Source organism: Polyodon spathula, chromosome 16 (genome assembly GCF_017654505.1).
Source record: "Polyodon spathula isolate WHYD16114869_AA chromosome 16, ASM1765450v1, whole genome shotgun sequence".
In the NCBI taxonomy this organism is placed as follows: domain Eukaryota; kingdom Metazoa; phylum Chordata; class Actinopteri; order Acipenseriformes; family Polyodontidae; genus Polyodon; species Polyodon spathula.
In genome coordinates, this window is record NC_054549.1 from 20532607 (window position 1) to 20560514 (window position 27908).

Sequence of the window (27908 nt, forward strand, 5' to 3'; positions counted from 1 at the left end):
ACATTGAACACTGTTGTCTGTTTTTGTATTTTTTTTTTCGAGCTCCGCCATTTTTCTTGAGGGAGGAGAGACTTAAGCTGTCGACAAGATGGCGGCTCCCAAACGGAGCGGCGCATGAAAAAAGAAAAGCGAAAATAGTTTCCGTACGGCACTTCAAAAAAAAAAATATATATATGTATATATATGTGTGTTTATTCAGTAACAGCGTAAACATTAAAGTACGTTTCTTGTCTGTTTCATATAGTAATTTGTTTTTGGCGGGGCCGGGGGGGGGGTCCGAGAACGGCTGCGATAATTATCTTTTAATTAGAAAAAACAGTTATTTTCTATATTTACAATTATAAGTTGCTTTTTTTGTGGTGGTACAATTAAAGTAATAAAGGAATTGTTGCGGTTTACATTTGATAACTAATTCCTTTGTCTGTATTAATGTGGGGAGTGTCTGTGCGGGGAAAAGAAGAGGGGGGAAGCAAATGGTCGATTTCTTCATTTTATTGAATATACTGATATTATTATTATAACCCGCCCAGGCGACAAAGCCTACTCTCGTTTTTTTCTCCCCCATTCAGGGGAGGAGAGTAAAGTGTGTGTATATTTTTGTTCGCAAGATGGCTGCTCCCAATAGGTATGCGTGCAATCTGAGGGAACTCGAAAGCGGCTCCAACTTTAAACAAAAATAAATAAATAACCCAGTCAGCACTCCTTCTTTTCTTTCAAGGCAACGCGGCATTGTCAACCCGTAGTGTCGATTTACCGAACACCGGAGCGATTGTTACCGTTTGTGTTGTGATTTATTTATTTTTTTGTGATTTTTAAATATATATATTTTTTTGGTCCGCCATTTGTTCGCCCGGCGGAGGGGGAGGAGAGACGCTTTGTACACACAAGATGGCTGCTCCCATGGTTTGGCACGGTTTTGCACCCGGAGAAATCTTCTAAACCGCCGCAAACACAGCGTCTCTTTGGGGGGAAAGGAGCCGGGGACACACCGTCCGCGAAGGGGAGCAGGTCGCCTCGTTTCTGGGCTGGGTATTCCTGCCCCGGGAGACGCGCTCAAGCCGGTTTGCGTCTCTCTCTCTCTCGCCGGCTTTCGTATCTTCGGTCTCTGCATTGGGTGGTAAAATGGCGGCTCCCATAGACTCCAGATGCTAGGAAATAAATAAACATTAGGAAATAATCACCTTAAAATGGCGGCCGGGGGGGGGGGGCGGGACTATTCCACAAAACATTTGTTTTTTCCCCCCTCGTCTCTAATAATAATTGCCGTTCAATTTAATATTTATAAAGAAAAGAAAAAAAAAAAAAAAAAAAATATATATAAATGGAGATCTGCTGTTTCGGTGGGTTCCGGACCCCACAACGCCCCGGCCCTGCCCGGCGGCGCTGTTGCCGGCTCGCCTCTGCAGCCCCGGTGGAAGCGGGTCCTGGGCTGGTCCGGTCCGGTTCCGCGGCCACGCCACGGCCACCGCGCCGTGGCGATCAAGGAGCTGATGGTGGTGTTCGGAGGGGGAAATGAGGGGATCGTGGACGAGCTGCACGTCTACAACACAGGTAAGACCGTGCATTTACAGAAGTAACAATAAAACACACCATTCTAGTGCGCTGCACCGGTGCTATTATTATTATTTATATTATTATTATTATTATTATTATTATTATTATTATTATTACATATGTTCTGTTAGCTGAGCTGTCACGCAGCAGTCACTGTCTGATGACAATGTAGTGATGCGTTTTTATGCACACGTTTCAGTGCAGTTAGGTAATTTGCAATACAGATTATTTTTTTTGTAGTCGGATTAGTGTTTTGAATACAAGTTGTGTAACTTTTTTAATTTGAAGATGCGAGCGGTACTCTGCTAGAGTAGAACCTATTATTATTATTATTATTATTATTATTATTATCATTATTTGGTATTACTGTTGTGCAGCTTATGGTATTTTGATCGTTGTGAATGGGAGCGACAGGGAATAACGATAGTGTTTATTTGTTTGTTTTGCTCCGGTAGCTGGTAAGTGTTTTTTTAGTATGCTTTGGCAGTGTTCAGTGGATATTTTGCAGGTGTTGTTAGCCAGAGACCCGCGCACTTGTTGTTTTTATTTTTTTTTAAAGCTGTCAGCTACGACCTGCGCAATGTTACTCAAATACGATATATTTATATTTTTGAAAACGTAATAAAGGATTACCGCCGCATTTTTGCAAGCAGTTGACAAATTAAAATGTGCTAAACACAGTGACAGTTTTTTACAAGATAATTGTTGCACGTTTTATTTAGTGGTGTGTGTGTATATATATATATATATATATATATATATATATATATATATATTATAGACCTCTAGTATTGTATAAATGTTTGTGTGTTAATATTTTTAGGAAAGAAACAGTAAATATTCAGCTGTGTGCAGTAAGTCTATAGAAGTGGCCTCAAAAAAAATACAAAGAGAAATGGCGGGTTAGCTCAAAATGGGTGCCGCAGTCCCGTTAGGCCTGACGCTTTTCCCCGCAAACATCCAGTCAGACGGACGAAAAAATACTATATTTTTACCACAACAACGCCACAACCCCCCCCCCCTCCAAAAAAAAACAAAAACAAACAAAAAAAAAAAAAAACATAAAACTGATCCAGCAGTTAATTTTCGTAGATATTTACGTGACGTATTTGTTGGATTATTTGTCATACGGATGACTCCTCGACACTCGGCTGGGTTTAAACGGAAAACGTCATATTTTAATTTTAAAAGCTAGGTTCGTGAAGCGGGCAGAGACATTAATAAGCACATTTATTTTTTATTTCTTGATGTTGTTCCGGTAACGTTGATTCATATTCAGAGAGAGAGAGGGGTCTGTCTGGTGTAATGTGCTGGCGGAGTATTTATTTTAGAGATGCAGAAATAGTACATAGCCCTTCGTTGTTGTTTTACGCGCTATCTCAATCTGTTTATTTCTTGTGTACAGTAATGTCACAGCTGGGCGCCACGTCGTGAAATTCAAATATTGAAATTAACACGGAACCGGCGGCGAAGTCTCGAATCAGTCATTAATACAAAGACCTGAACAGCAGAAGCTCGGGAGACCGTCTGTAAATTAATATTAATAAACAGCGCTGCGCCATTTGTGCAAAAAAAAAAAAAGGTTTGCGACGCCTGCAGATCTTGCTTACATTGGGAGTGCCGCGGTATGAAGCACTGTTTTGCTTTGTGAAAGAGGGAGGAGAATTGGGTATTTGCTGGCGCCAGTGTCTTTGTGTGCTTTTTTTAAGACGTCTTCCCTACGCTTTTAGATTTAAATGAAGCATTGAGCACTGCATAGTGACTCGACAGCAGACGCCAGCTAACCTAATGCAGTTCCGAGATTTTGCGCATGTGAGTTGCCTTTGTGGCGGTGTACCATGAATTTAAAACGAAACTATTTTGATTGCCAGATGAAAAAAAAAAAACACTTGTATTAAATAGGCATTATTGATTATTTTTTAATTTGCATTCAGTATTTTTATTACAGCCTGACGCATGTAATTTAGTAATTCATTGGTGCCTAGTTTAGTTAGGCATATTTCAAGGATGGAAATAAGACTCCTGTTATACAGCTATTAAACCCAGTTTCAGGTTTTACTGCTGCCAGCTTGATTTAGCCACAGTATGGATATGGTGTGTGATTTATTAAGCACCTAGTGAAACCAGGAATGGATCAAACCACTGTGCAAGGGGAGCCTCATTCCCATCCCTGCATCCCCTGGGAACACCTGTTGCTGTGTCCAGTATACACAGCTGTGACCAAAAGATCTGCATAACCCTGTGGAATAGTCTGTATATAATTTCTGTTACCTTTCCTGATCACAACAAGGACGTTTTTCAGAGAAATCCACCCCCCTACAGCTTGCTCCCGCCCTCACGGTCTGCACATTACCTGACTCCAAGGAAGCAAGGAGCCTTTTTCAAATTTTTTTTTTTTTTTTTTGAGTTTGGAATGAAATGTGCCAGGTCTCTGCACAAAACCCAGCGGTGTTCGAAGCAATCGCTGCTTAAGTGTTTTTTTGTGTTTCTGTTGAAGACACTGAGAGAGACTTCTAGTGGAAACGCTTGCCGTTGGATTTGTCTTCCAGTGTTCTTCGAAGCCGCTGAGTTCGACTGTACAGACCTGCTCCTGCAAAAGGTTTCCCTGATCGATTTGTGCCGATCAGTTTAAACACTGTGTGTGTGCGTGTGTGTGTTGTATTTTTTTCTCCTGTTTGATACACCTGGTGCGCGCTGCTTGCCGGACTTACTGCAGCTGACACCTGCTAGCTAGAAATCTATCGGGATGGCAATAAGAATGATCCTGCCGTTCAACATTTAACCCTTTGCTGTCCCTTTATTCAGCACTTGTCGCGCGTGGGGTCCAATTTATTTTCATGCACGCTGTTTAAAAGTTTTATTTTTCAGAGTAAAGCAGGTTTAAAATGCACTGAATTGCAAAAGGACACTCAGTGCTACATCTCCAGCCAAGTCCCACCCCTTGTTCGCTTTATAGACGTGCATACTGATAAATCCTCTCCTGATCACTTGTTTTATCACCAAACTCCTCAATGTGATGCAAGTCATCATTTTATTATTATAACATCTCAAAAAGCTCTGCAGATGTCTGATATTCTTTGAGCGCTGGATGCAGAAGCAGCTCTCTCCTTTGTCATGTCTGTGTTATCTCTGTAGTGGACGGGGCTATGAGATACGCCCTTTTTGTTTCGGCTCCTGTCGGTCTCACTTGGCCATTGAAAGGTTTTCTCTATTTTCCGGAGAAAAAACAAGTAGAGACCTGTGCTTGATACCTTTTTGATGTCGGACAGGAAAGGGAAAATTGTAATGTCGGACCTGGTCCGACACAGGACCGCAAAGGGTTAAATCTGACGTGACCGACCTGCATCTAGCTTTTGAAGAAACCAATTTAAACCGCGTACAGTACAGAAGTAATAAAGGAAAATTTTAAGCGGATAAATCGACTGAGTCCCACGATGCCTGGAGGTTTTTCAATAGAACAGCAGAGGGTTACATTGTTAGCCATGTGGTAAATGACATCAGACACACTGATAGATTTCAAGACAAATAAGTGAGTCCAGTTTCCACCACACCATCAAAAGCCCTCAAGTACCTCCTCTGATTTCAAACACGCTTTCCCTGTGACAGTGTTAAACAGACCGAAACGCTGAGAGAAGTCGCCTCTTTTGAGATGTCTGTCTCTGTGCCTGTGTCTCTGTGTGTGTGTTAATTGTTTTATTTTTTTATTCCAGCCACAAACCAGTGGTTCATTCCGGCAGTGCGTGGAGATGTGCCTCCGGGATGCGCTGCCTATGGATTCGTGTGCGACGGGACGAGGCTGCTGGTGTTCGGAGGCATGGTGGAGTATGGGAAATACAGCAACGACCTGTACGAGCTGCAGGTAGGGGCTCCAGCGTTGACTACCTCTCAATCTTTTTAACTGTTGTTGTTATCATCTAGTCATTCAGCCTCGTTTGTCAATAGGACCTCGTTTGTTTTATGTCTCATTTGAAGGACGGAGCACAAGGAAGTGTAGTGACTTGCTCAGGGTCACACACACACACAGGGTGTCAGTGGCAGAGCGTTTCTTCATTTTTCGGGTTCTGCCACGTGAACGAATGCGAACGCGGTCGTGTTTATGCAACATTCGAAGCAGCGTTTGTTTTGAATTTTTGGAAATGTGTTACAGTGGTGTTTGCACAATAATATTAAGCCTGATGTTTATATTTTCTTTGTCCCTGTGGTGGATATATGCTGACATTACACCCAATGCAGTGGTTTTAAGATCGTTGTGTTTATTTTTTTGTGTGTTTGTTTGTCTACCCCCGGTGGATAAATACTGACAGTACACAAAATCAGATTCCTATTGCACAGCAGTGTCACCAAGTCCAGGTTTTACTGCCAGCTTGATCAGCTCCAGTGTGTCTAGGTAACAAGCTCAGGTGTGTCTGATTATTAAACTCCTAGTGAAACCAGGACTGGATCACACTGCTGTGCAGTGGGAGTCTTCTTTTGCCTTCCCTGTTAATGCTTTTTTTTTCCTTTTTTTTTGCAGGCCAGCAGGTGGGAATGGAAGAAGCTGAAACCCAAAGCCCCCAAAAATGGCCCCCCTCCCTGCCCCCGCCTGGGGCACAGCTTCTCCCTCGTGGGTAACAAGTGCTACCTCTTCGGGGGTCTGGCCAACGACAGCGAGGACCCCAAAAACAACATTCCCAGGTATGCTGGCACAGATTAATAATGGAGCCATTTAGCAGACCCTTTTATCTAAAGCGACTCACAGAGACTAGGGGGGTGAACTCTGCATCAACAGCTGCTGCTGCTGCAGAGTCACTTCCAATAGGACCTCGTTTGTTTTACGTCTCGTCCGAAGGACGGAGCACAAGGAGGTGAAGTGACTTGCTCAGGGGCACACACACACACACACACACACACAGAGGAGAAACACAGGAGAAACACACACACAGAGGAGAAACACAGGAGAAACACACACACAGAGGTGAAACACGCACACACACACAGGCAGAAACACGCACACACACACACAGAGGAGAAACACGCACACACACACACACACAGGAGAAACACACACACACAGAGGAGAAACACAGGAGAAACACGCACACACACACACACAGAGGAGAAACACGCACACACACACACAGAGGAGAAACACGCACACACACACACAGAGGAGAAACACGCACACACACACACACACAGAGGAGAAACACACACAGAGGAGAAACACGCACACACACACAGAGGAGAAACACGCACACACACACACACACAGAGGAGAAACACGCACACACAGAGGAGAAACACGCACACACACACACAGAGGAGAAACACACACACACACACAGAAACACACACACACACACAGAGGAGAAACACGCGCACACACACAGAGGAGAAACACGCACACACACAGAGGAGAAACACGCACACACACACACACACACGGGTGGCGAGTGACAACACACAGCTGTGAGGTGCTCAACTTTGGCACAACACACAGAGGAGAAACACTCTTTGGCGTGGGTGCGTGTCGTCAGACGCGAAACAGCGTGGAGAAACTCACGCACACACACAGAGGAGAAACCTCGCACACACACACAGATTGTGCGAGTGTGTGTGTGTCCCTATTTGTGTGGCCACGCACACAGAGGAGAAACACGCACACACACACAGAGGAGAAACACGCACACACACAGAGGAGAAACACGCACACAGAGGAGAAACACGCGCGCACACACACACAGAGGAGAAACACGCACACACACACAGAGGAGAAACACACACACACACACAGAGGAGAAACACGCGCACACACACACAGAGGAGAAACACGCACACACACACAGAGGAGAAACACGCACACACACACAGAGGAGAAACGCGCACACGCACACAGAGGAGAAACGCGCACACGCACACAGAGGAGAAACACGCACACGCACACAGAGGAGAAACGCGCACACGCACACAGAGGAGAAACGCGCACACGCACACAGAGGAGAAACGCGCACACACACACAGAGGAGAAACGCGCACACACACACAGAGGAGAAACGCGCACACGCACACAGAGGAGAAACGCGCACACACACACAGAGGAGAAACGCGCACACGCACACAGAGGAGAAACGCGCACACGCACACAGAGGAGAAACGCGCACACACACACAGAGGAGAAACACACACACACACAGAGGAGAACACACACACACACAGAGGAGAACACACGCACACAGAGGAGACACACGCACACAGACACACACACACACACACACACACCTGTGCACACACAGAGGAGAAACGCACACGTGTGTGTGTGGAGGAGGCACAACACACACCACAGAGGAGTGACACACACACAGAGGAGGCACACACGACACCACACACACACAGAGGAGGTGTGTTACACACACACACACAGAGGAGACACACACACACACAGAGGAGACACACACACACACAGAGGAGACACACACACACGAGACACAGACACACACACACACAGAGGAGACACACACACACACACACAGAGGAGAAGCACGCAGAGGAGAAACGCACGCACGCAGAGGCGACACACACACACACACACACACACAGAGGAGACCCACACAGAGGAGACACACACACACACACACACAGACACACACACACACACACACACACACACACACAGAGGAGACACACACACACACAGAGGAGAAACACACACACACAGACACAACACACACACACAGACACACACACACACACACACACACACACACACACACACACACACAGAGGAGGCACACACACACACACACACACACACACACACACACACACACACACACAGACACACACACACACACACACACACAGAGGACACACACACACACACACACACACAGAGGAGACACACACACACACACACAGAGGAGAGACACACACACACACACAGAGGAGACACACACACACACAGAAACGAACGCACGCAGAGGCGACACACACACACACACAGAGGAGACCCATACACAGAGGAGACACACACACACACACACTGGATTTGAACCTCCTGGTACAAAGACCCCTTTTTCTCACCGCTGGATCCAGCGAGCCTTCAGATGGACCTGTCCTGTGTGTCTGAGCTTTGTCAGGCTGTCTCGTCAGTGGTCGGTCTTCTGCAATCGCATGGCAGTGTTGGGCACACATGTATACAGGGTTTGGGGTACATTCCCGTTTTACAGTGGGGGGTGAGGGTGATTTGTTCAAGATGGCTTTTCTGATTAGTGACAGATTATACCATGTTCAAAGTTTAAACATTGGAACCTGTGTGTTTTATATAAAAAAAAAAAAAAAAATACATTTAAAGAGTCTTAAATTTAATAACTTTATTTTAGGAAAACTAACTTACCTACATTTTCTCTGTCTCTCTGTGTCGCTCTGTGTGTTTGTGCCTGTGTTGTGTGTTTTTCTTCTCTGTGCGTGCAGGTATCTGAATGACCTGTACGTGTTGGAGCTGCGCGCGGGCTCCAGCGTGGTCGGCTGGGACGTGCCTATCACGTACGGGGTCCTGCCCCCCCCGCGGGAGAGCCACACCGCCGTGGTCTACACGGAGAAGGAGAGTAAGAAGTCCCGACTCGTTATCTACGGGGGCATGAGCGGTTGCCGGCTCGGGGACCTGTGGACCCTCGACATCGGTGAGGAGACAGCAAGGCGTATACATGAGGGAGGAGAGGGGAGACAGACAAATGCACACTCGTGCACACAGACACACACAGAGGCATATCGGAGACATATTAGAGGGAGAGGCACACACGCGGGAGAGATTGAGATCTCCTCTCTTGCATCCTGATCCTGTCAATAGCAGACTTCAGGTTCTGAATCTCAGGACCGGGCGCATCTGGGCCAGTGTGAGTTTTTAACTTCCTGTTAACTCTGTGTGTGTGTCTCTTTTTCTCTGTCTCTGGCAGACACTCTGACATGGAACAAGCCCACCCTGAGTGGCACGGCTCCTCTGCCACGCAGCTTGCACTCCGCTACCACCATCGGAAACAAGTAGGTGCCACGTGCTGGTCTGCCTTTATCCCCCCCCCCCCTCCCCCTTGAAAGCTGGTTGCGCTGACTTGGTGCATGTGTTTATATTTATTATTTAAAGATAGAACTGTCTGTAGCAATATGAGCTGGGCTCAAGCCCTGCCCTGGACTGGAGGGAGAACCCTTTCTCGTGTTTAATAACCCTGTGCCTCTCCCCCCTTCCTCTTTCTCTATCTTTGTCCCCCCCCTGGTCTCTGCAGGATGCACGTGTTTGGTGGCTGGGTTCCTCTTGTCATGGATGATGTGAAGGTAGCGACTCACGAGAAGGAGTGGAAATGCACCAACACCCTGGCCTGTCTCAATCTGGGTAGGTTGAGCGCGGGGGAATGAAACAGCAATTATTATAGCTGAGCAGCATCCTCTGTGGTCCGTTTAGTCAAGTCTAAATCCTATGCTAAATGATAAATCCTCTCCTGATCACTCGTTTTATCACCAAACTCCTCAGTAATGCAATCCAAGTCATTATTTTAATACTATAACATCTCAAAAAGCTCTGCAGATGTCTGATATTCTTTGAGCGCTGGGTGCAGAAGCAGTTATCTCCTTTGTTTGTGTCCATGTTATCTATGTAGTGGATGGGGCTATGAGATATGCCACCATTTTTTTTTCGGTCTCAATTGGCCATTGAAAGGTTTTCTCTGCTATTTCCAGGGCAGAAATGACTAGAGACCTGTGCTTGACGTCTTTTTGATGACTGGGGGAGTGTTCGGGTTGCGTAATGATAATGTGGAGATAGTTCTATATCTGGAAGTTTGCTTGTGCTTGAAGATGTTACTGACCTGCCTTTTCTGTCTGTTTGTGTGTGTGTGTTGTCTTGTCTCTCTCTCTCCCTCTCAGACTCGATGACATGGGAGCCCATTCAGATGGATACCCTGGAGGATAATGTCCCGCGCGCGCGGGCAGGACACTGCTCCGTGTCCATCAACTCGCGCCTCTACGTGTGGAGCGGCCGGGATGGCTACCGCAAGGCCTGGAACAACCAGGTGTGCTGCAAGGACCTGTGGTACCTGGAGACAGGTGAGCATCACCGTGCTGTGTGAATAGACATACACACAGAGCCACAAACACACTATATACACACACACACACAGGCACGAACACACTATACACAGTGCTCTACAAACACACAGGCACGAACACACTATACACGGTGCTCTACACGCACGCACGAACACACAGGCATGCACACACAGAGGCACAAACACACAGGCACACACACACAGGCACGAACACACTATACACAGTGCACTACACACACACACACAGAGGCACGAACACACAGGCGCACACACACACAAAGAGGCACGAACACACTATGCACAGTGCTCAACACACAGGCACGAGCACACTATACGCACACAGTGCTGTACGAACACACTGTACACACACACAGTGCTCTACACACAGGTACGCACACAAAATTAAAATTGTTTCTTCACCTCTGTACCAATACCACTGTTGAAATTCTGTTGAAAGGGGATCTTTACCAAATTCTATTGAGCAGAATTAAGAACTCCATCAAAACTCCACTTGGTCTGTTCCAGTTTGGAGTGAATAAATACCACTGAAAATGAATCTAATCTCTCTTTTCCTCACCCTCCTCCCCCACAGAGAAGCCGCCTGCCCCGTCCCGAGTGCAGCTGGTCCGAGCCAACACCAACTCCCTGGAGGTGAGCTGGGGGGCGGTGCCCACGGCGGACAGCTACCTGCTGCAGCTACAGAAATACGACATCCCTGCAGCCACTGCAGCCAGCTCTCCTGTGCTGAACCCTGCGCCCTCGCTGCCCGCCAGCCACCCCAAGAGCCCCGCCCCCGCGGCCTCCGCCCCCTCCGCCCAGAGCCTGCCCCACTCCGGGGTCACCCTGCTGCCCCAGGCTGGCTCCCACGCCCCCTCCGCACTGCCGGTGCTGCCCTCCGTGCCAGGGAGCCCGCTGGGGGCTTCCACTGCCCGGGGACCAGGTCAGGGATCAGAGATACAGATTATATACACACTGCTGCTTGCTGTGTGTGTGTGTGTCTGTGTGCTTCTGTGACAGTCTATGCCTGTGCCTTTTTTTCTCTCTCTGTGTGAATGTTTGTTTGTTTGTTTGTGTCTTTCTGTTTGTGTGTGTGTTTCCTGTGCTTGTCTCTCTCTCTTGCTCTCACCTGTCTCTCCCTCTCTGTCTCTTTCGCTCTCTCCTCTATTACTGTACCTCTCTGCCTCTGTTGCTGTTTCTCTGTGTGTGTCTTTCTGTTGGTCTATTTTGCTCTCTCTTTCTGTCTTTTGCTGTCGCTCTGTCTCTTCCAGTGTGTCTTGAATTTCTCATTTATCTTTTGAAACTTCTTTTTAAATTATTACAAATATCGAAAGCAAAGATATACCCTCTGCTTGCCACTGTTAGAGAGAGGCTCTTTATTTTTTTAAATCATGCAGTGTGTTTGTTAAAAACAGTGGGAAAAAAATTGCTTTAAAAATGTCAACAGTAGCTTAATCAGTTCCTAGAAAAAAATATTGCCTGTCTTTGACCTGTGCATGCTGCTGTTATTCCCCAGCCATCCTCAAGGTGGCAGCACCTCAGTCCAGCGGCACCTCCATCGTCACGGTGAGGCATGCGAGCCAGGCCGGCAAGTCTCCTGTCACCGTGACCTCACTTCCTGCCGGCGTGCGGATGGTCATGCCCACACAGAGTGGCCAGGTAAAAAAAAAAAAAAAAAAAAAAAGTTTTGTTGTGTGTAAAAATAACACTCCCGTTCCACGGCAGTGTGATCCAGTCCTGGATTTACTAGGAGTTTAATAATAGGAAACACCTGCGCTTGTTGCCTAGACACACTGGGGCTTATCAAGCTGGTAGTAAAACCTGGACTGGGTGACGCTGCTGAGCAACAGGAGTCCGGTTCCCATTCCAGTTTGGTGTTGAAAACAGCATGCTTACACTGTGTGTGTTGATTTAATGTGAAGCGTGGGAGATGTAACTGGATTGTGTTTGTTTGTGGTTGCTTGTAAATTTATTTCTCAAAGGTTCAAACAGTCAATTTATTCGTTCTTTTCTGTGCTTGTTTCCTCAGTCAATGGGAAGCAGCCCCCAGATGAGCGGGATGGCCGCATTGGCTGCTGCAGCCGCTGCCACCCAGAAGATCCCGCCCTCGGCCACGCCCACCATGCTGAACGTTCCGGCCGGAGCCACGATCGTCAAGACGATGGCCCTGACATCCGGCTCGTCTGCGGTCAAGGTGGCATCCCCAATCATGGTAACGAGGCTCGGCTGCAAGAAACCTCTCTGAATTCAGCCATGAGCGTTCCCACTGAAGGGCTTTCCCAATGTTGAAGCTCACCTGCAACTCTGACGTCACACCCCCCCCCCCACCCCCCCCAAAATCCATTTACTGGGGGGGGGGGAGGGGGGGGGGTCTTAGGTTAAGATTGTGGGGGGGGGAGGGGGTGTAGGTATTCTACACTCCCCCTTCCCACAGAAATGCTAACTGCACAACGCCTTTATAAATACTGAGAAACTTTGTAAATTCAGTGGTGAAAGTTTCTCAGTGTTCACAACGTCGTCCGTAACTGTTCAGCTGTGGCCAAAACTGTTGCATCATCCCCCTGAAGAATGAACTCACTCAGCTTCATAGAGTCCAATGAAAGCTGCTGAATAATGTTCCCTTGTTAACATATTGAATCACACACCCTCTATATAGAATGAACTCACTCAGCTTCATAGAGTCCAATGAAAGCTGCTGAATAATATTCCCTTGTTAACACACTGTTGCTTTGGAGTTTTCCAGAGTTTTTCTGTAAAAAATGTGGCTTTTCCAAATCTAACATGAAATACTCACTGTACTACTATTATGATGTCTGGTATAGACTTTGTTTTTTACGATATTTTGTAGTTATATTATTTGATGTTAAATAAAATATCTAAATTAAATAAGTCTACATCTTAAAATTTGTAAAACTTTTGACCCCGGCTCTATTCTTTCACACAGTGATACTGTCATGGATATATTTTGAAATGCTTTTGACCCCAGCTGTACTTGCACACTTCTGTCAGGTCAGTAACCCCGCCACGCGCATGCTGAAGACGGCAGCCGCTCAGGTGGGCACCTCCGCCACGTCCACGGGCAGCACTCCCACGCGACCCATCATCACCGTGCACAAATCCGGCACCGTTACCGTGGCACAGCAAACACAGGTCGTCACCACCGTGGTGGGAGGAGTCACCAAAACCATCACGCTGGTGAAGAGCCCCATCACCATGCCTGGGGGCAGCGCGCTGGTGAGTCCCGCAGCCACCCACTCCTCTCCACTGCCAGCATGAGAGAGTGGCTTTATATTATTTGCTTTGCTTTTATCCAAGACGACTTGTACAGGGCAGCAGAGGGTTACAATGCAAAATTCATATTTACAATAGTGTAGTTTACACAGAGTAAGTGCAGTTTAACATTACTAGAATACAATATGAACTAGGATGCTGTGTATAATACTGCTAGAATACAATATGAACTAGGATGCTGTGTATAATAACACTGCTAGAATCCAATATGAACTAGGATGCTGTGTATAATAATAACACTGCTAGAATGCAATATGAACTAGGATGCTGAGTGTAATAATAACACTGCTAAAATACAATATGAACTAGGATGCTGTGTATAATAATAACACTGCTAGAATACAATATGAACTAGGATGCTGTGTATAATAATAACACTGCTAGAATATAATATGAACTAGGATGCTGTGTATAATAATAACACTGCTAGAATACAATATGAACTAGGATGCTGTGTATAATAATAACACTGCTAGAATACAATATGAACTAGGATGCTGTGTATAATAATAACACTGCTAGAATACAATATGAACTAGGATGCTGTGTATAATAATAACCCTGCTAGAATACAATATGAACTAGGATGCTGTGTATAATAATAACACTGCTAGAATCCAATATGAACTAGGATGCTGTGTATAATAACACTGCTAGAATACAATATGAACTAGGATGCTGTGTATAATAATAACATTACTAGAATACAATATGAACTAGGATGCTGTGTATAATAATAACACTGCTAGAATACAATATGAACTAGGATGCTGTGTATAATAATAATACTGCTAAAATATAAAATGAACTAGGATGCTGTGTGTAATAATAACACTGCTAGAATACAATATGAACTAGGATGCTGTATAATAACACTGCTAGAATACAATATGAACTAGGATGCTGTATAATAACACTGCTAGAATACAGTATGAACTAGGATGATGTGTATAACACTGCTAGAATACAATATGAACTAGGATGCTGTGTATAATAATAGTAATACTACTATGATGTACCAGTCTATCTGTCTCTAGATTGTCGAATGTGTCAAGTTTTTTTTTTCTCTCGTCTGGTTAGATCTCCAATTTGGGTAAAGTGATGTCTGTGGTGCAAACGAAACCAGTCCAGACCTCGCACACGGGACAGACGACGTCAAACTCCCTTGCTCAGCTCATACAGGTGAGAGGCTGTAATCTGGGGAAGGGGGGATTAATCTCACCGCGCAAGTGAACACATTGTTTTGTTTTTATTTTTTTACAGTGTGTCAGTGTGTAGAAGTAAGACTCCCGTTGCACAGCAGTGTGATCCAGTCGTGGTTTCACTGTGAGTTTAATAATCAGACACACCTGAGCTTGTTACCTAGACACACTGGGGCTGATCAAGCTGGTAGTAAAACCTGGACTGGGTGAAGCTGCTGTGTAACAGGAGTCTTCCATCCCTGCAGCGTTTTATATTCAGTACTGAACTCCTTTCTTTCTCTTTTTTGTTCTTTCCCAGGCTAAAGGGCAGCTTCCAGCTGGCACCATTCTAAAGCTGGTCACCTCTGCTGACGGCAAACCGACCACCATCATCACCACGTCACAGGCTGGCGTCACGGGCAACAAGCCTACCATCCTGGGCATCAGCAGCATGTCCCCGACCGCGGCCAGCAAACCTGGCACCACCACCATCATCAAGACCATCCCCATGTCTGCCATCATGACCCAGCCCGGGGTCACTGGTGAGTCCGCTTCACCTGTTCACACTGCGCTCCGTCCTTCAGACGAGACGTAACACCGAGGTCCTACTGGAAGTGACGCTGCAGCAGCCACCAACTCGCTGTGTGTGTGTGTGTGTGTGTGTGTGTGTGTGTGTGTGTGTGTGTGTGTGTGCGTGTGCGTGACCCTGAGCAAGTCACTTCACCTCCTTGTGCTCCATCCTTCGGACGAGACGTAAAACAAACAGGGTCCTATTGGAAGTGACTCTGCAGCAGCAGCAGTTGTTGATGATGCAGAGTTCACCCCCCTAGTCACTGAGTCGCTGTGGATAAAAGCGTTTGCTTAATGATTAGATGGTGGTGATGTTTCTCTCTGTTCCTCCAGGTGTGACCAGTAGCCAGGGCATGAAGTCTCCCATCACCATCATCACCACCAAGATGATGACGTCCGGTACCGGCACCCCCTCCAAATTCATCACCGCCATGCCCAAACTGAGCAGCGGGCCCGGCCAGCAGGGGCTCACACAGGTCAGTGCTGCGCCAAACGGGCACCACTGTACAGTGCCACTGCTTACTGCTGCTGCTATTATTATTATTATTATTATTATTATTATTATTATTATTATCCAAAGTGTCTTATGTTAAGTGTATGGGAGAAAACTCCAAAGTGTGTGATTCAGTATGTTAACAAGGGAACATTATTCAGCAGCTTTCATTGGACTCTATGAAGCTGAGCGAGTTCATTCTGTATAGAAGGGAATGCACAGCCTGTCTTTTCTCCTGCACTCTGCTGTGTGTGTCCTCCAGAGAGTGCAGTAGAAAGAATAACTCATCGCAGCCGCAGAAAGCTTAGAAACAGAAGTCATTGAATCTACATTTTGAGTCTGTTTGTTTTTGTGGAATATAATCCCGTATCCCCCCCCCCGCAGGTGGTTTTGAAGGGCGCCCCAGGCCAGCCTGGCACGTACCTGCGCACCGTCCCGATGGGAGGGGTGAGGCTGGTCACCCCGGTCACCATGTCATCTATCAAGCCAAACGTCACCACTCTGGTGGTTAAGGGAACCACGGGTAGGTGGAGTGAAGGGTTGGGCAGAGTGAAATATAGTCTGGGGTATCAATCAATATATTTTATATGCTGCTTTTCAAAGCGCTTTACAAGATGCAGTAACAACAAGAAAATCCACAATACAGATATGCAGAATACATGATATACAGTAATACACACACAATGGATAATACATTAAATACAGTGGAAATGCATAATACATTAAATACAGTGGAAAGTGCAGAATACATGATAGCAGCATAATACATGAAATAGTACATTAAATACAGTGCAAAAAGCAGAACACATAACAGCATAATACAGTAGTTAGTAGCAGATGTCAGGCTTAGAGAGCATGGAGAGCAAGAGTGAACAGGCAGGTCTGGAGAGTTGATTTGAAGCCCGCAACGGTGGGAGCGTCACGCACCAAAGCTGGGAGAGAATTTAGTTTCAGTGTAGTTTCACGCTGCCGTGATTAACTGGTGTACAGTATGCATGCGCGGGTTCCATTGTTATTAGGTTAGTGACTCTGTGCAGTTATGATTGCATTTCTGTCATTAACAGACTGGGAGCAGCAGAGTGAGTTTCTAACCCTGCTTAGAATAGATCAGAAGCTAAAATAGAAGAATGTAGCGCTGTTAAACGACTTTGTGAAACAGTCGGGTTTTAAATGCAAGTAGCTTTTTTTTTTGAGAGGAGCTCGATAAACAAATCCACAAGGAGCGTGTACTTTAAGAAGCTACACAGCTAGCACTGTTCTCTGGTATAATTTTTTTTTTTTTATAATGAGTTTTTGTAGATTTTGTTTTATCCATGGGGGGATATGGGGAATCCTAGTGATTCCTTTCGTAGTTACTGGGAGTCGCACTGATCCTGTTTCCCTTTCCCCAGGAGTGACCACCGTCGGTACAGTCACTGGCACAGTGTCCACCAGCCTGGCGGGGGGCAGCGTGGCCAGCGCCAACGCCTCCCTGGCCACGCCCATCACCACGCTGGGCACCATCGCCACGCTGTCCAGCCAGGTCATCAACCCGGCGGCCATCACTGTGTCCACGGCGCAGACCAGCCTGACGACGGCCGGCAGCCTGTCCACAGCCAGCATCACCATGCAGGTACCTGGGACAATTCTGCGGGGCGTCACCATCCAGCCTTTAGTCTGTGACCTACAGCCCATTTTAATACAGCTAGAGCCAGAGTTTTGCATCACCCCATAGGAATTTAAGATTGAGATGTAATTTGAAAATAATAATACTAATAATTATATGAACGTAATTTTAGATCTGGTGTGGGAGTCTTGCTTTCAGTCAAGTTGAGTGCGTTTTCTCTGGCCTTCACCTAGAATTGAGATGGAATCGATTCATTTAAAAAAAAAAAAAAAGCAATTTATTTTCACATGCGCTGTTTAATTTTTTTTCAGAGTAAAACAGGTTTAAAAGGCATTGAATCACAAAAGGACACTCAGTACTGCATCTCCAGCCAAGCCCCACCCCTTGTTCGCTATATTTTTCACATACCTCTTTATAGACGTGCATACTGATAAATCCTCTCCTGATCACTCGTTTTATCATCAAACGCCTCAATAATGCGATCCACGTCATTATCTTATTGCTATAACATCTCAAAAAGCTCTGCAGATGTCTGATATTCTTTGAGCACTGGATGCAGAAGCAGTTATCTCCTTTGTTTGTGTCCATGTTCTCTGTAGTGGACGGGGTTGAGATACGCCCCTTTTTTTTTTGGTTTCATTTGACCATTGAAAGGTTTTCTCTGCGTTTTCTTGCGACTAGAGACCTGTGCTTGACATCTTTTTGACGACGTCGGACAGGAAAGGGAAAATTGTAATTGGACTGCACACAGTTACTGGGGAAAACTACAACAGCAGGAGGTGCGTTCGAGAGACATTCCCGAGTCCTCTCCTGACGACTGTCCAGCCCCTGTGAATTCAGAAAGCTTGCATCTCAAATTGTGTATTAGTAGCAGTAGTGTTATTTGCATGTACTCAGGGTAAGTTATACTCTGTTGTAAATACAAAGCTTGCATTGAACCCTGTGCTGTCCTGTGTTGCCTTGGATAAATCCAAAAATGTGTAACAGTTTTGTTTTTGTGTTCTTCGTTTTGTTTTCTGCAGCAGCCCATGAGCCAGGCCACCCAGGTGACTCTCATCACGACCCCCAGCGGTGTGGAGGCGCAGCCCATCCAGGACCTCCCCATCTCCATCCTGGCCTCTCCCACCTCCGAGCCATCCGCTGCGGCAGTGGCCATCGCCGGTGAGTCTGGGGCCGGGGACCAGCCCGGCACAGTCACCCTGGTGTGCTCCAACCCTCCCTGCGAGACCCACGAGACTGGAACCACCAACACAGCCACTACTGCCTCCTCGAACATGGGGGTTCAGAAAGTGTGCACAAACCCGCCCTGCGAGACCCACGAGACCGGAACCACCAACACAGCCACCACTGCCTCCTCGAACATGGGGGTTCAGAAAGTGTGCACAAACCCGCCCTGCGAGACCCACGAGACCGGAACCACCAACACAGCCACCACTGCCTCCTCGAACATGGGGGTTCAGAAAGTGTGCACAAACCCGCCCTGCGAGACCCACGAGACCGGAACCACCAACACAGCCACCACTGCCTCCTCGAACATGGGCTCGGGCCAGACAGAAACGTCACAGAATCCGCATAAGGCTAGCTCCAACCCACCAGCAGAGACCCAGGAGACGGGAACCATGAACACGGCCACCTCGGCCTCTTCCAGCATGGGGTCCGACTGGACCGGCACCACCAACACCTCGACCACGGCCCGCTCTAACATGGGCTCTGACTGGACCGGCACCGTGCAGAGCGCTCAGTCCGGTCAGGAGGCGCTCCGGAGCGGGGTGAGCAACCCCGACTGCCCCCAGTCCCAGAGCACCGTGGCTTTGGACACCCAGACAGAGACCGCGTGCTCCGACCCGCCCTGCGAGACCCACCAGACCGGAACCACCAACACAGCCACCACGGCTGCGTCTGAAGCAGGCATCGCGGGGCAGACTGTGTACTCGAACCCGCCCTGCGAGACCCACGAGACTGGAACCACCAACACAGCCACCACGGCAGCTTCCGGAATGGGTTCAGACCAGATTGGACCAGTGCAGAGAGTGTGCTCCAACCCGCCCTGCGAGACCCACGAAACTGGAACCACCAACACAGCCACCACGACAGCTTCCGGAATGGGTTCAGACCAGACTGGACCAGTGCAGAGAGTGTGCTCCAACCCGCCCTGCGAGACCCACGAAACCGGAACCACCAACACAGCCACCACGACAGCTTCCGGAATGGGTTCAGACCAGACTGGACCAGTGCAGAGAGTGTGCTCCAACCCGCCCTGCGAGACCCACGAAACCGGAACCACCAACACAGCCACCACGACAGCTTCCGGAATGGGTTCAGACCAGACTGGACCAGTGCAGAGAGTGTGCTCCAACCCGCCCTGCGAGACCCACGAGACCGGAACCACCAACACAGCCACCACGGCCACGTCCAACATGGGGGACAACGGAGGTAAGGTTTCTTGTGCATTGTAGTTTTGCTGTGTGTGTGTGGGGAGTGATTCATCTCCATTCTGGTGTGTGTGTGGGTCCCTCTCCTCTCTCCTGTCCGTTCTGTCTATTCTTTCTCTCTGTACTGTTTGATTGTATCGTTTCTCATTCGGACCACGCTTGCTTGTTTGCCTCTGTGTTCTCTCTGTCTCTCTCTCTGTACTGTTTGATTGTATCGTTTCTCATTCAGATCCTGCTTGCTTGTCGCTCTCTCTCTGTTCTCTCTCTGTACTGTTTGATTGTCTCATTTCTCATTCAGACCCTGCTTGCCTGTTTTTCTCCTGCAGCCCAGCAGGCAGATGAAGCTTCCCAGGATGAGGCGGTAACCACGGCAGCAGTAGAAGCCACGCCCCCTCCTGCCCCTGTCACTGTATCCATGGTGACGCCCCCTCCTGCCAGCACCACCATGCAGACCCGCGCAGTCACCATGGTTACACAGTCCACACCCATGCCGGGGCCCGCTGTACCGGTGAGTAAAGACTGCCCTCAAAGGATCACAAGAACCTTATCTATCTCACCAATCTATTGATCTAACATGCTCATTGATTGATTTCCTCCCAGTCTATCTCCTCCATCACTGAAGGAGGTTCGGCCTGTCCTGACGACTCGGGTCTGGCAGACTCCAGCCAGCCCTCCTCCAGCCCCGACGCTCGGGGGCCTCAGCCGGAGGGCCTGCCCGAGGCAGAGCTCCCGGGGACCTCGGAGCCCATGCAGATGGAGCCCTCGGAGCCCCAGCCTGAGCTCATGGAGACCACGGGAGAAGGAGAGCCAGTGCCGGAGCTGCAAGAGGGGATGGATGCCAGCGAGGTGGGGGTGGGGGGAGTGTGTGCTGATCGGTCTACAGCTGTGACCCAAAAGATTTGCATCACCCTAGAATTTAAGATTGAGATAATTAATTATTATTATTATTATTATTGTAGGTCTTATTTAACATCCTAGACAAAGAGGAGATGTGATGCCTTTTTTATTGGACTCAGTAAACAAGATTTAATGGCAAGCTTGCAAGAGAGAGAACGAATTTTACATATTTCGAACGTCATACCGGTCTGGCCAAAAGTTTTGCATCATCCCTCTGTAGAATGAACTTTAGCTTCATAAAGTCCAATAAAAGCTGCCGAATAATGTTCCCTTGTTAACATATTGAATCACACACCCTCTATATAGAATGAACTCACTCAGCTTCATAGAGTCCACTCACTCAGCTTCATAGAGTCCAATGAAAGCTGCTGAATAATGTTCCCTTGTTAACATGCTGAATTCCACACTGCTTTGTGAAATACTCACTGTGCTGCTATTGTGGCTTCCGGTGTGGACTTTTTTGCCTTTGTCATTTTTGTAGTTTGATTTACAGAAATAGAATTATGTTCATTTAAATTTTTAAAATGTTTGTAATTGTCTCTATCCTAACATAGGGTGATGCAAAACTTTTGGCCAGAGCTCAAGGGCTCTGTTCGGGTTGAATGAATGAATGTAAACACAACACTGTTGCTACTTGCTCTGCTTTTGGTGTAGTGAATGGCTTTATTATTGGCAGATGCCTTTATCCAGGTTGACTTGCAGGTGTTACAGGGCAGTACAGGGTTACAATGCAAGCTTCACATCACCAGTCCTTGATTCAGGGTTACAATGCAAGCTTCACATCACCAGTCCTTGTTTCCCAGCCCGCTCTGCAGTGTCAGGAAGGCGCGGGGGACGCAGGATCCGTGTCCGCGGGCGAGGGGGTGGATCCTCTGTCTCTCCCCCAGGAGCTGATGTCAGAGGGCCAGGCCGTGGGAGGGGCCACGCTGATGGTGACGGGGCTCACCCCTGAGGAGCTGGCCGTCACGGCCGCCGCGGAGGCAGCAGCGCAGGCAGCCGCCACAGAAGAGGCCCAGGCTCTGGCGATCCAGGCAGTGCTGCAGGCCGCACAGCAGGCAGTGTTGAGTGAGTGATTGTTTCTTTATTATCACTATGTAACACAATTTTTGTTCCGGGGTAGTAAGTGTTATTTCCTAGTTGCTTATGCCTCAAAAGTATAGAAAATGGCTATTATTCCCCACAAACTTTGCTTTAGTGACTAGGACAGTGATATTTTGAAAACACTATTTCCAATGGGAAAATGGGCAAATGTGTGTCTTTGTTCACATAGTCAGAAAAAACAACATATGAATCCAAATTAACATATGACTCTTCGCAGTCAGATTACAATTTTCCCTTTCCTGTCCGACATCGTCAAAAATACGTCAAGCACAGGTGTCTAATCGTTTCTCAAGAAAACTCAAAGAAAACCTTTCAATGGCCAAATGAAACCGAAAAAAGAGGCATATCTCATAGCCCCGTCCACGACAGAGATAACACGGACATGACAAAGGAGAGAGCTGCTTCTGCATCCAGCGCTCAAAGAATATCACAGACATCTGCAGAGCTTTTTGAGATGTTATAGCAATAAGATAATGACGTGGATCGCATTATTGAGGCGTTTGATGATAAAACGAGTGATCAGGAGAGGATTTATCAGTATGCACGTCTATAAAGAGGTATGTGAAAAATACAGCGAACAAGGGGTGGGGCTTGGCTGGAGATGCAGTGCTGAGTGTCTTTTTGCGATTCAATGTCTTTTACTCTGAAAAATATTTTAAACGGTGCTTGTGAAAATAAATTGGACCCGACACGCCTTACAAGCATTGAATAAACTGACCGCAGAGGGTTAATGAGTGTTTCTCAGTGTCTGTCATTTCCAATGTAAGTTTCTTCATTTTTAATGAAAATCTTAAAAACCCTGAAACCTGTTCCTCCTCCTCCACAGGGCAAGACGGTCAGCACGCCCCCGTCTCCACCACCATTCCCATCGTCCTGACCCAACAGGAGCTGGCCGCTCTGGTGCAGCAGCAGCACCAGCTGCAGGAGGCACAGGCGCAGGCACAGGCAGCTGCCGCCGCAGCCGCAGCAGCTGCGCAGCAGAGCCAGTCCCAGGCAGCCCTGCCCACCGAGGGCCTGGCACCGGCAGACAGCCTGAACGACCCGGCCAGCGAGAGCAACGGCCACAGCGAGCTCGCCAGCGCCGTCACCAGGGCTGTGGCGGGACTGCTGCCAGCGGGGGCAACACCGCCTAGCGAGAGTGAGTGGAGAGGTTGGGGAGGGGGTATGGGCAGTGGAGGGAGGTATTGTGGGGAGAGGGAGGGAGGGAGGTAGGAGTAGTGTGGAGAGGATGGGAGGGAGTGGAGACTCATCCTTGTTTTTTATATTGTTGGAAAACATGGATTGAGAATTGATTAGGGGTTTGCTACGCATGTGGACTAGCAGAGCTATACTGGTGTTCTTTTCTGAAAAGAGACTAATATTGCAGATGATAGACTGTTTGGTTCAAATTGCATGTACTGCTAACCACTGATAGAGACGATGCGTCTACAAACTGCCCAACAATGACTGCAAGCTAATGAGATAACAATGCTGTGGAGTAGAAGGGAACAGGCTCTAGACTTCAGAGAGATCAAAAGAGATAATCCCACTGGCATCAAAGGGGGTCGCAAGGAGATAACAAAAGGCAGATGTATGGACCTTTTGTCTCCAGGAGTGTGAAGAATGCACTGAGTTCAGAGGTTGTCACACTAGACCACACACACAGACACACACACATTAACACTCACACAATAAATTAAATTACCTTGACCATTGGTTAATGTCAGAGAAAGGGGAGGTGGACCATCTATACAGAAGGGTATTTAATGTCACGCAAACATTGTAATTTTGAGTATTTTGCTTGTCCTGTACCTGGGACCAGACTCCCTGCATATTTCTAAACCTGGCAACTGATTGAAGAAAAGGACTCTGTGCATTTTCTTGAATCTACTTACTCACCATCTATTTTTTGTAAGTTACTTCATATATTATTTTTTTTTTCTTTAACGGTTCCCTTTCACTGTTTTGTGTCCCAGGTCTGGCCCCCTCCAGCTCCTTTGCTCCTCCTGTGCCCGTGGCTGTGCCCGTGGCCAGCCCAGTGAAGATGCAGGCAGCCGCTGCCCTCGCGGACGTGGCCAATGGGATAGAGTCTGCAGCCGGGGTAAAGTGTCGGGTCACGGGGTGGGGGGTGGTCCCAAACAGGAACACGGGGAGACATTCCTCTCAGCTGCAGAGTTTGCATGATCTGTTGTATTAGTCGTAGTATAATAGCGATATTGTAGTAATGCTGTAGTATATAGTAACAGTCGTGGTGCTAATGTGTTGGTTATCTGTGTAGCTGTTCATTTTAGCATTTCAGGGATGGGATTAAGACTCCCGCTGCACAGCAATGTGATCCAGTTCTGGTTTCACTGAGAGTTTAATAATCGGACACACCTGAGCTTGTTGTCTAGACACACTGGGGCTGATCAAGCTGGTAGTAAAACCTTGATTGGATGGAACAGGATGGCGGTATTCAACTGAACCCGTGTCTCCCCCCACCCCCCTTCTGTTCAACTGAACCAGTGTCTCCCCCCAAGTGTAGAAGCAGGCTCCGCCCCCCGCCCCCCCCAGCCCCCTGTGAAGAAGGAGAACCAGTGGTTTGACGTGGGGGTCATCAAGACCACCAACATGGTGGTGACTCACTTCTACCTGCCATCGGACGACACGCCCGCCGGAGACGTGAGTGACACTGGCACGCGCACACACTGACACGCCCGCCGGAGGCGTGAGTGACACTGCCGCTAACAAAGCCTTTACGCCAGTAAATAACAGAAAAATCTGTATTCAATAAAAATAAGTTAAAATGTATGATTGCTACAAAAAGAAAATTTGAGACCGTGCTTATTAAACACTGGATTGAAGTAATTCATTCTAGTCATCTAAAATTAACTCTTTCTCTCTCACCCTATCGCTCTCTCCCCTTCTCTGTCTCTCCACCTCCCTCTCTACCTACCTCTGTCTCCCTCCCTCTTTCCCTCCCCCTCTCTCCTCCCTCCCTCAGGATGACACTGCTCCCATCCCGGATTACAACCAGCTGAAGAAGCTGGAGCTGCAGCCCGGCACGGCATACAAGTTCCGCGTGGCAGGAGTGAACGCCTGCGGCCGCGGCTCCTTCAGCGAGATCTCCGCCTTCAAGACCTGCCTGCCGGGATTCCCAGGGGCCCCCTGCGCCATCAAGATCAGCAAGGTGGGCGTAACTGAGGAGGGCTTTCCAATCTCACCAGTTGTGTGGTGGTAGTGGTGTTGTGGTGATGGTGGTTCTTTTTGGTGTCTGTCGTTTGTCCATTTGGAGACGTTTGTTAGGGTCTGGGGATTAAAGGGGGTCTTCGTCCGACGATGCGTACATCCGTCTGTGTCCCGTCTCTTTTTATCCACTTATCTAATTAATATGCTTAAGAAAAAATAAATTTTATTATATATATATATATATATATATATATATATTATATATATATATATATATATATATATATATATATATATATATATATATATATATATATATATATAATATTTTTAAGCAACATAAATGCTGTCTCTTGTATTGTACATGATTTTAAAATTCTGTTTCTCTACTTTCTATGTGTTTGTCTTGTGCTCCCTCTCTCCCCTGTCTCCCTCTTGCGCACTTTCTCTCTTCCCTCCCTCCTCTCTCAGAGCCCGGACGGAGCTCACCTGACCTGGGAGCCCCCCTCAGTCACCTCTGGGAAGATCATAGAGTACTCTGTGTACCTGGCGATCCAGAGCAGCCAGGCTGGGGAGCCCAAGGCCTCGTCCCCGGCCCAGCTGGCCTTCATGCGTGTGTACTGCGGGCCCAGCCCCTCCTGCCTGGTGCAGTCCTCCAGCCTGTCCAACGCACACATCGACTACACCACCAAGCCGGCCATCATCTTCCGCATCGCCGCCCGCAACGAGAAGGGCTACGGGCCGGCCACGCAGGTTCGGTGGCTGCAAGGTACGCTGCCATCTCTCTCTCACTCCACTCCTTACTTTTACTTTCTTCGTCTCCTCTCACTCCTTCCCTTCTGTTTTCTCTGTCTCCTCACATCTTTGTCTTCCCCTCTTTCTTTCTCCTCTCACTCCTGTCCCCTCTTTTTTCTTTCTCTCTCCTCACTCCTCCACTTCTTTCTTTCTTTGGTTTTAAAAACCCTTCATTTGTTTTTCGCAGAGTCCAGTAAAGACGGCTCAGCTGCCAAACCAGCAGTGAAAAGACCGGTCTCCTCGTCCCCTGAAGTGTGAGTAAAACCAGAGAGGGACACACACACACACACAGACAAAGAGAGAACAAAGTCTGTGTGTGTCTCATGTGTTTTTGTAATAAATATTTATTTTGCCATGTGTATCATGTTTTTTTTATTTATTTTTTATTTTTCACTTTCAGGAAACCCTCCGGTCCAAAGAAGGCAAAATCTGATGGCCAGTAATGTCTCGGGCCATGATTCTGTTACCCCAAACCCTCCCCCAGCAAGATCACCCCAAAAAGGGGAAGGGGGGAGAGGCAAAGTGGGGGCCGCAGCACTCCCTCCAAACACACAGGAATGGAGAGAGAGATGTTTTCCAACTTCATTTTGTATTGCTATTACAATTATTACTATTACAATGAAGATGAGGACTGTGTTATTCTGGGAGAGGGAGCGAGGGAGGAAGGAAGGAAGGAAGGAAGGGAGGGAGGGAGGGAGGGAGGGAAGCACTTTTGTTTTTACCATGAGTTTTTTGATAATGAACTAAAACCAACGACAGACGTATTTGCTTTAGTTGTTTTTGTACAGAGCTGCCACGGCACGGGTTTTTACTGTCATTAAATAAAACAATGCTTTTTCAGTCTTATTTTAGTACTGCCACCTCCTCCTCCCCCCGTACAATTAGAAAGCAAAACAAAATCTTCTCATGCACGGGTGACGTCATCACAACTCGAGCCTGGTTTTTATTTGTATTTACAAGTCTAGCTTAAGAAAATGCAATTAAAACAATAATAGGAATTAAGAAATTGATTTAAAAAAGCACTTGCTGTTTTTTGTTTTTTTTTTAAATAAAAGCATGCAATGGAAATATTCAGACAAATTGAAAGGAGAGAATTCCTCTCTCCCGTGCTTCCACAAGCACTGTGCGTTCTCTGGGAAAATCGAGAGGAAGAGGAGGAGGAGGAAGACTACAAGGTTCGTTTCCATTCGCAATAGTGTTGCAAAGTAGTCTTATCTGCCATCCCAGGCTTCGCGTTCTTGATTTTGGGAAGGCTCGTCATGTAATAGATGTTTTTGTGTGCGTGTATAATTTGTTATTTTTATAGTTTTTTCTCATAGGACAAAAAAAATCGAAGCAAGGTTTTATTTTGTTAAATCTTGTTTGCTTATTTTTTTTCATCACAGAAGGAATATGCATTTTATTTTATTTTCCTGAGACCTCGTTGGATATTGTCTTGGACAGAAGGCAACTGTTTAAAACAAAAACACACATAATGGGAGAAGCGAGGACTATCCTCTTCGTTTTTCATTTCTGTATGCCAAAGTGTTTTTCGGGGGAGAAAGTCTCTCCACTAACCTCTCTCTCTTCCTTCCTCCCTCCCTCTGTCTCCCCCCCTGTCCGACACTCGTTTTAAAAGCTTCTTATTTGAAATATATATTGGAGCCTTTTTCTAAGCAGTCTAGAAAAGAAAAAAATACTCCTCCTCCCCCCCTCCCCCCCGCAAGGTTGAACAATAACTTGTTTTCTGCAATTTGCAGAAAGTTGTGTGTTTAGAGGAGGGGGAGAGGG

The 27908-nt window shown here is 47.2% G+C and overlaps 1 protein-coding gene across 1 annotated transcript; it reads left to right on the forward strand.

The window, feature by feature from the left end:
- The first annotated feature begins 608 nt into the window (after positions 1-608).
- Positions 609-27848, forward strand: LOC121328966 (host cell factor 1-like). Its single transcript, XM_041274121.1, has 28 exons — positions 609-625; positions 1322-1551; positions 5265-5413; positions 6068-6228; positions 9004-9212; positions 9486-9570; positions 9810-9916; positions 10447-10626; positions 11221-11568; positions 12142-12284; positions 12655-12837; positions 13635-13859; positions 14997-15098; positions 15417-15639; positions 16001-16143; positions 16545-16683; positions 17552-17772; positions 18789-20199; positions 20525-20706; positions 20799-21044; positions 21899-22160; positions 23023-23334; positions 24152-24283; positions 24706-24836; positions 25159-25344; positions 25815-26112; positions 26326-26392; positions 26539-27848. The coding sequence occupies exons 1-28, from the start codon at positions 609-611 to the stop codon at positions 26579-26581; spliced, it is 6135 nt and encodes a 2044-aa protein (XP_041130055.1). The 3' UTR covers positions 26582-27848.
- Positions 27849-27908: the final 60 nt, after the last annotated feature.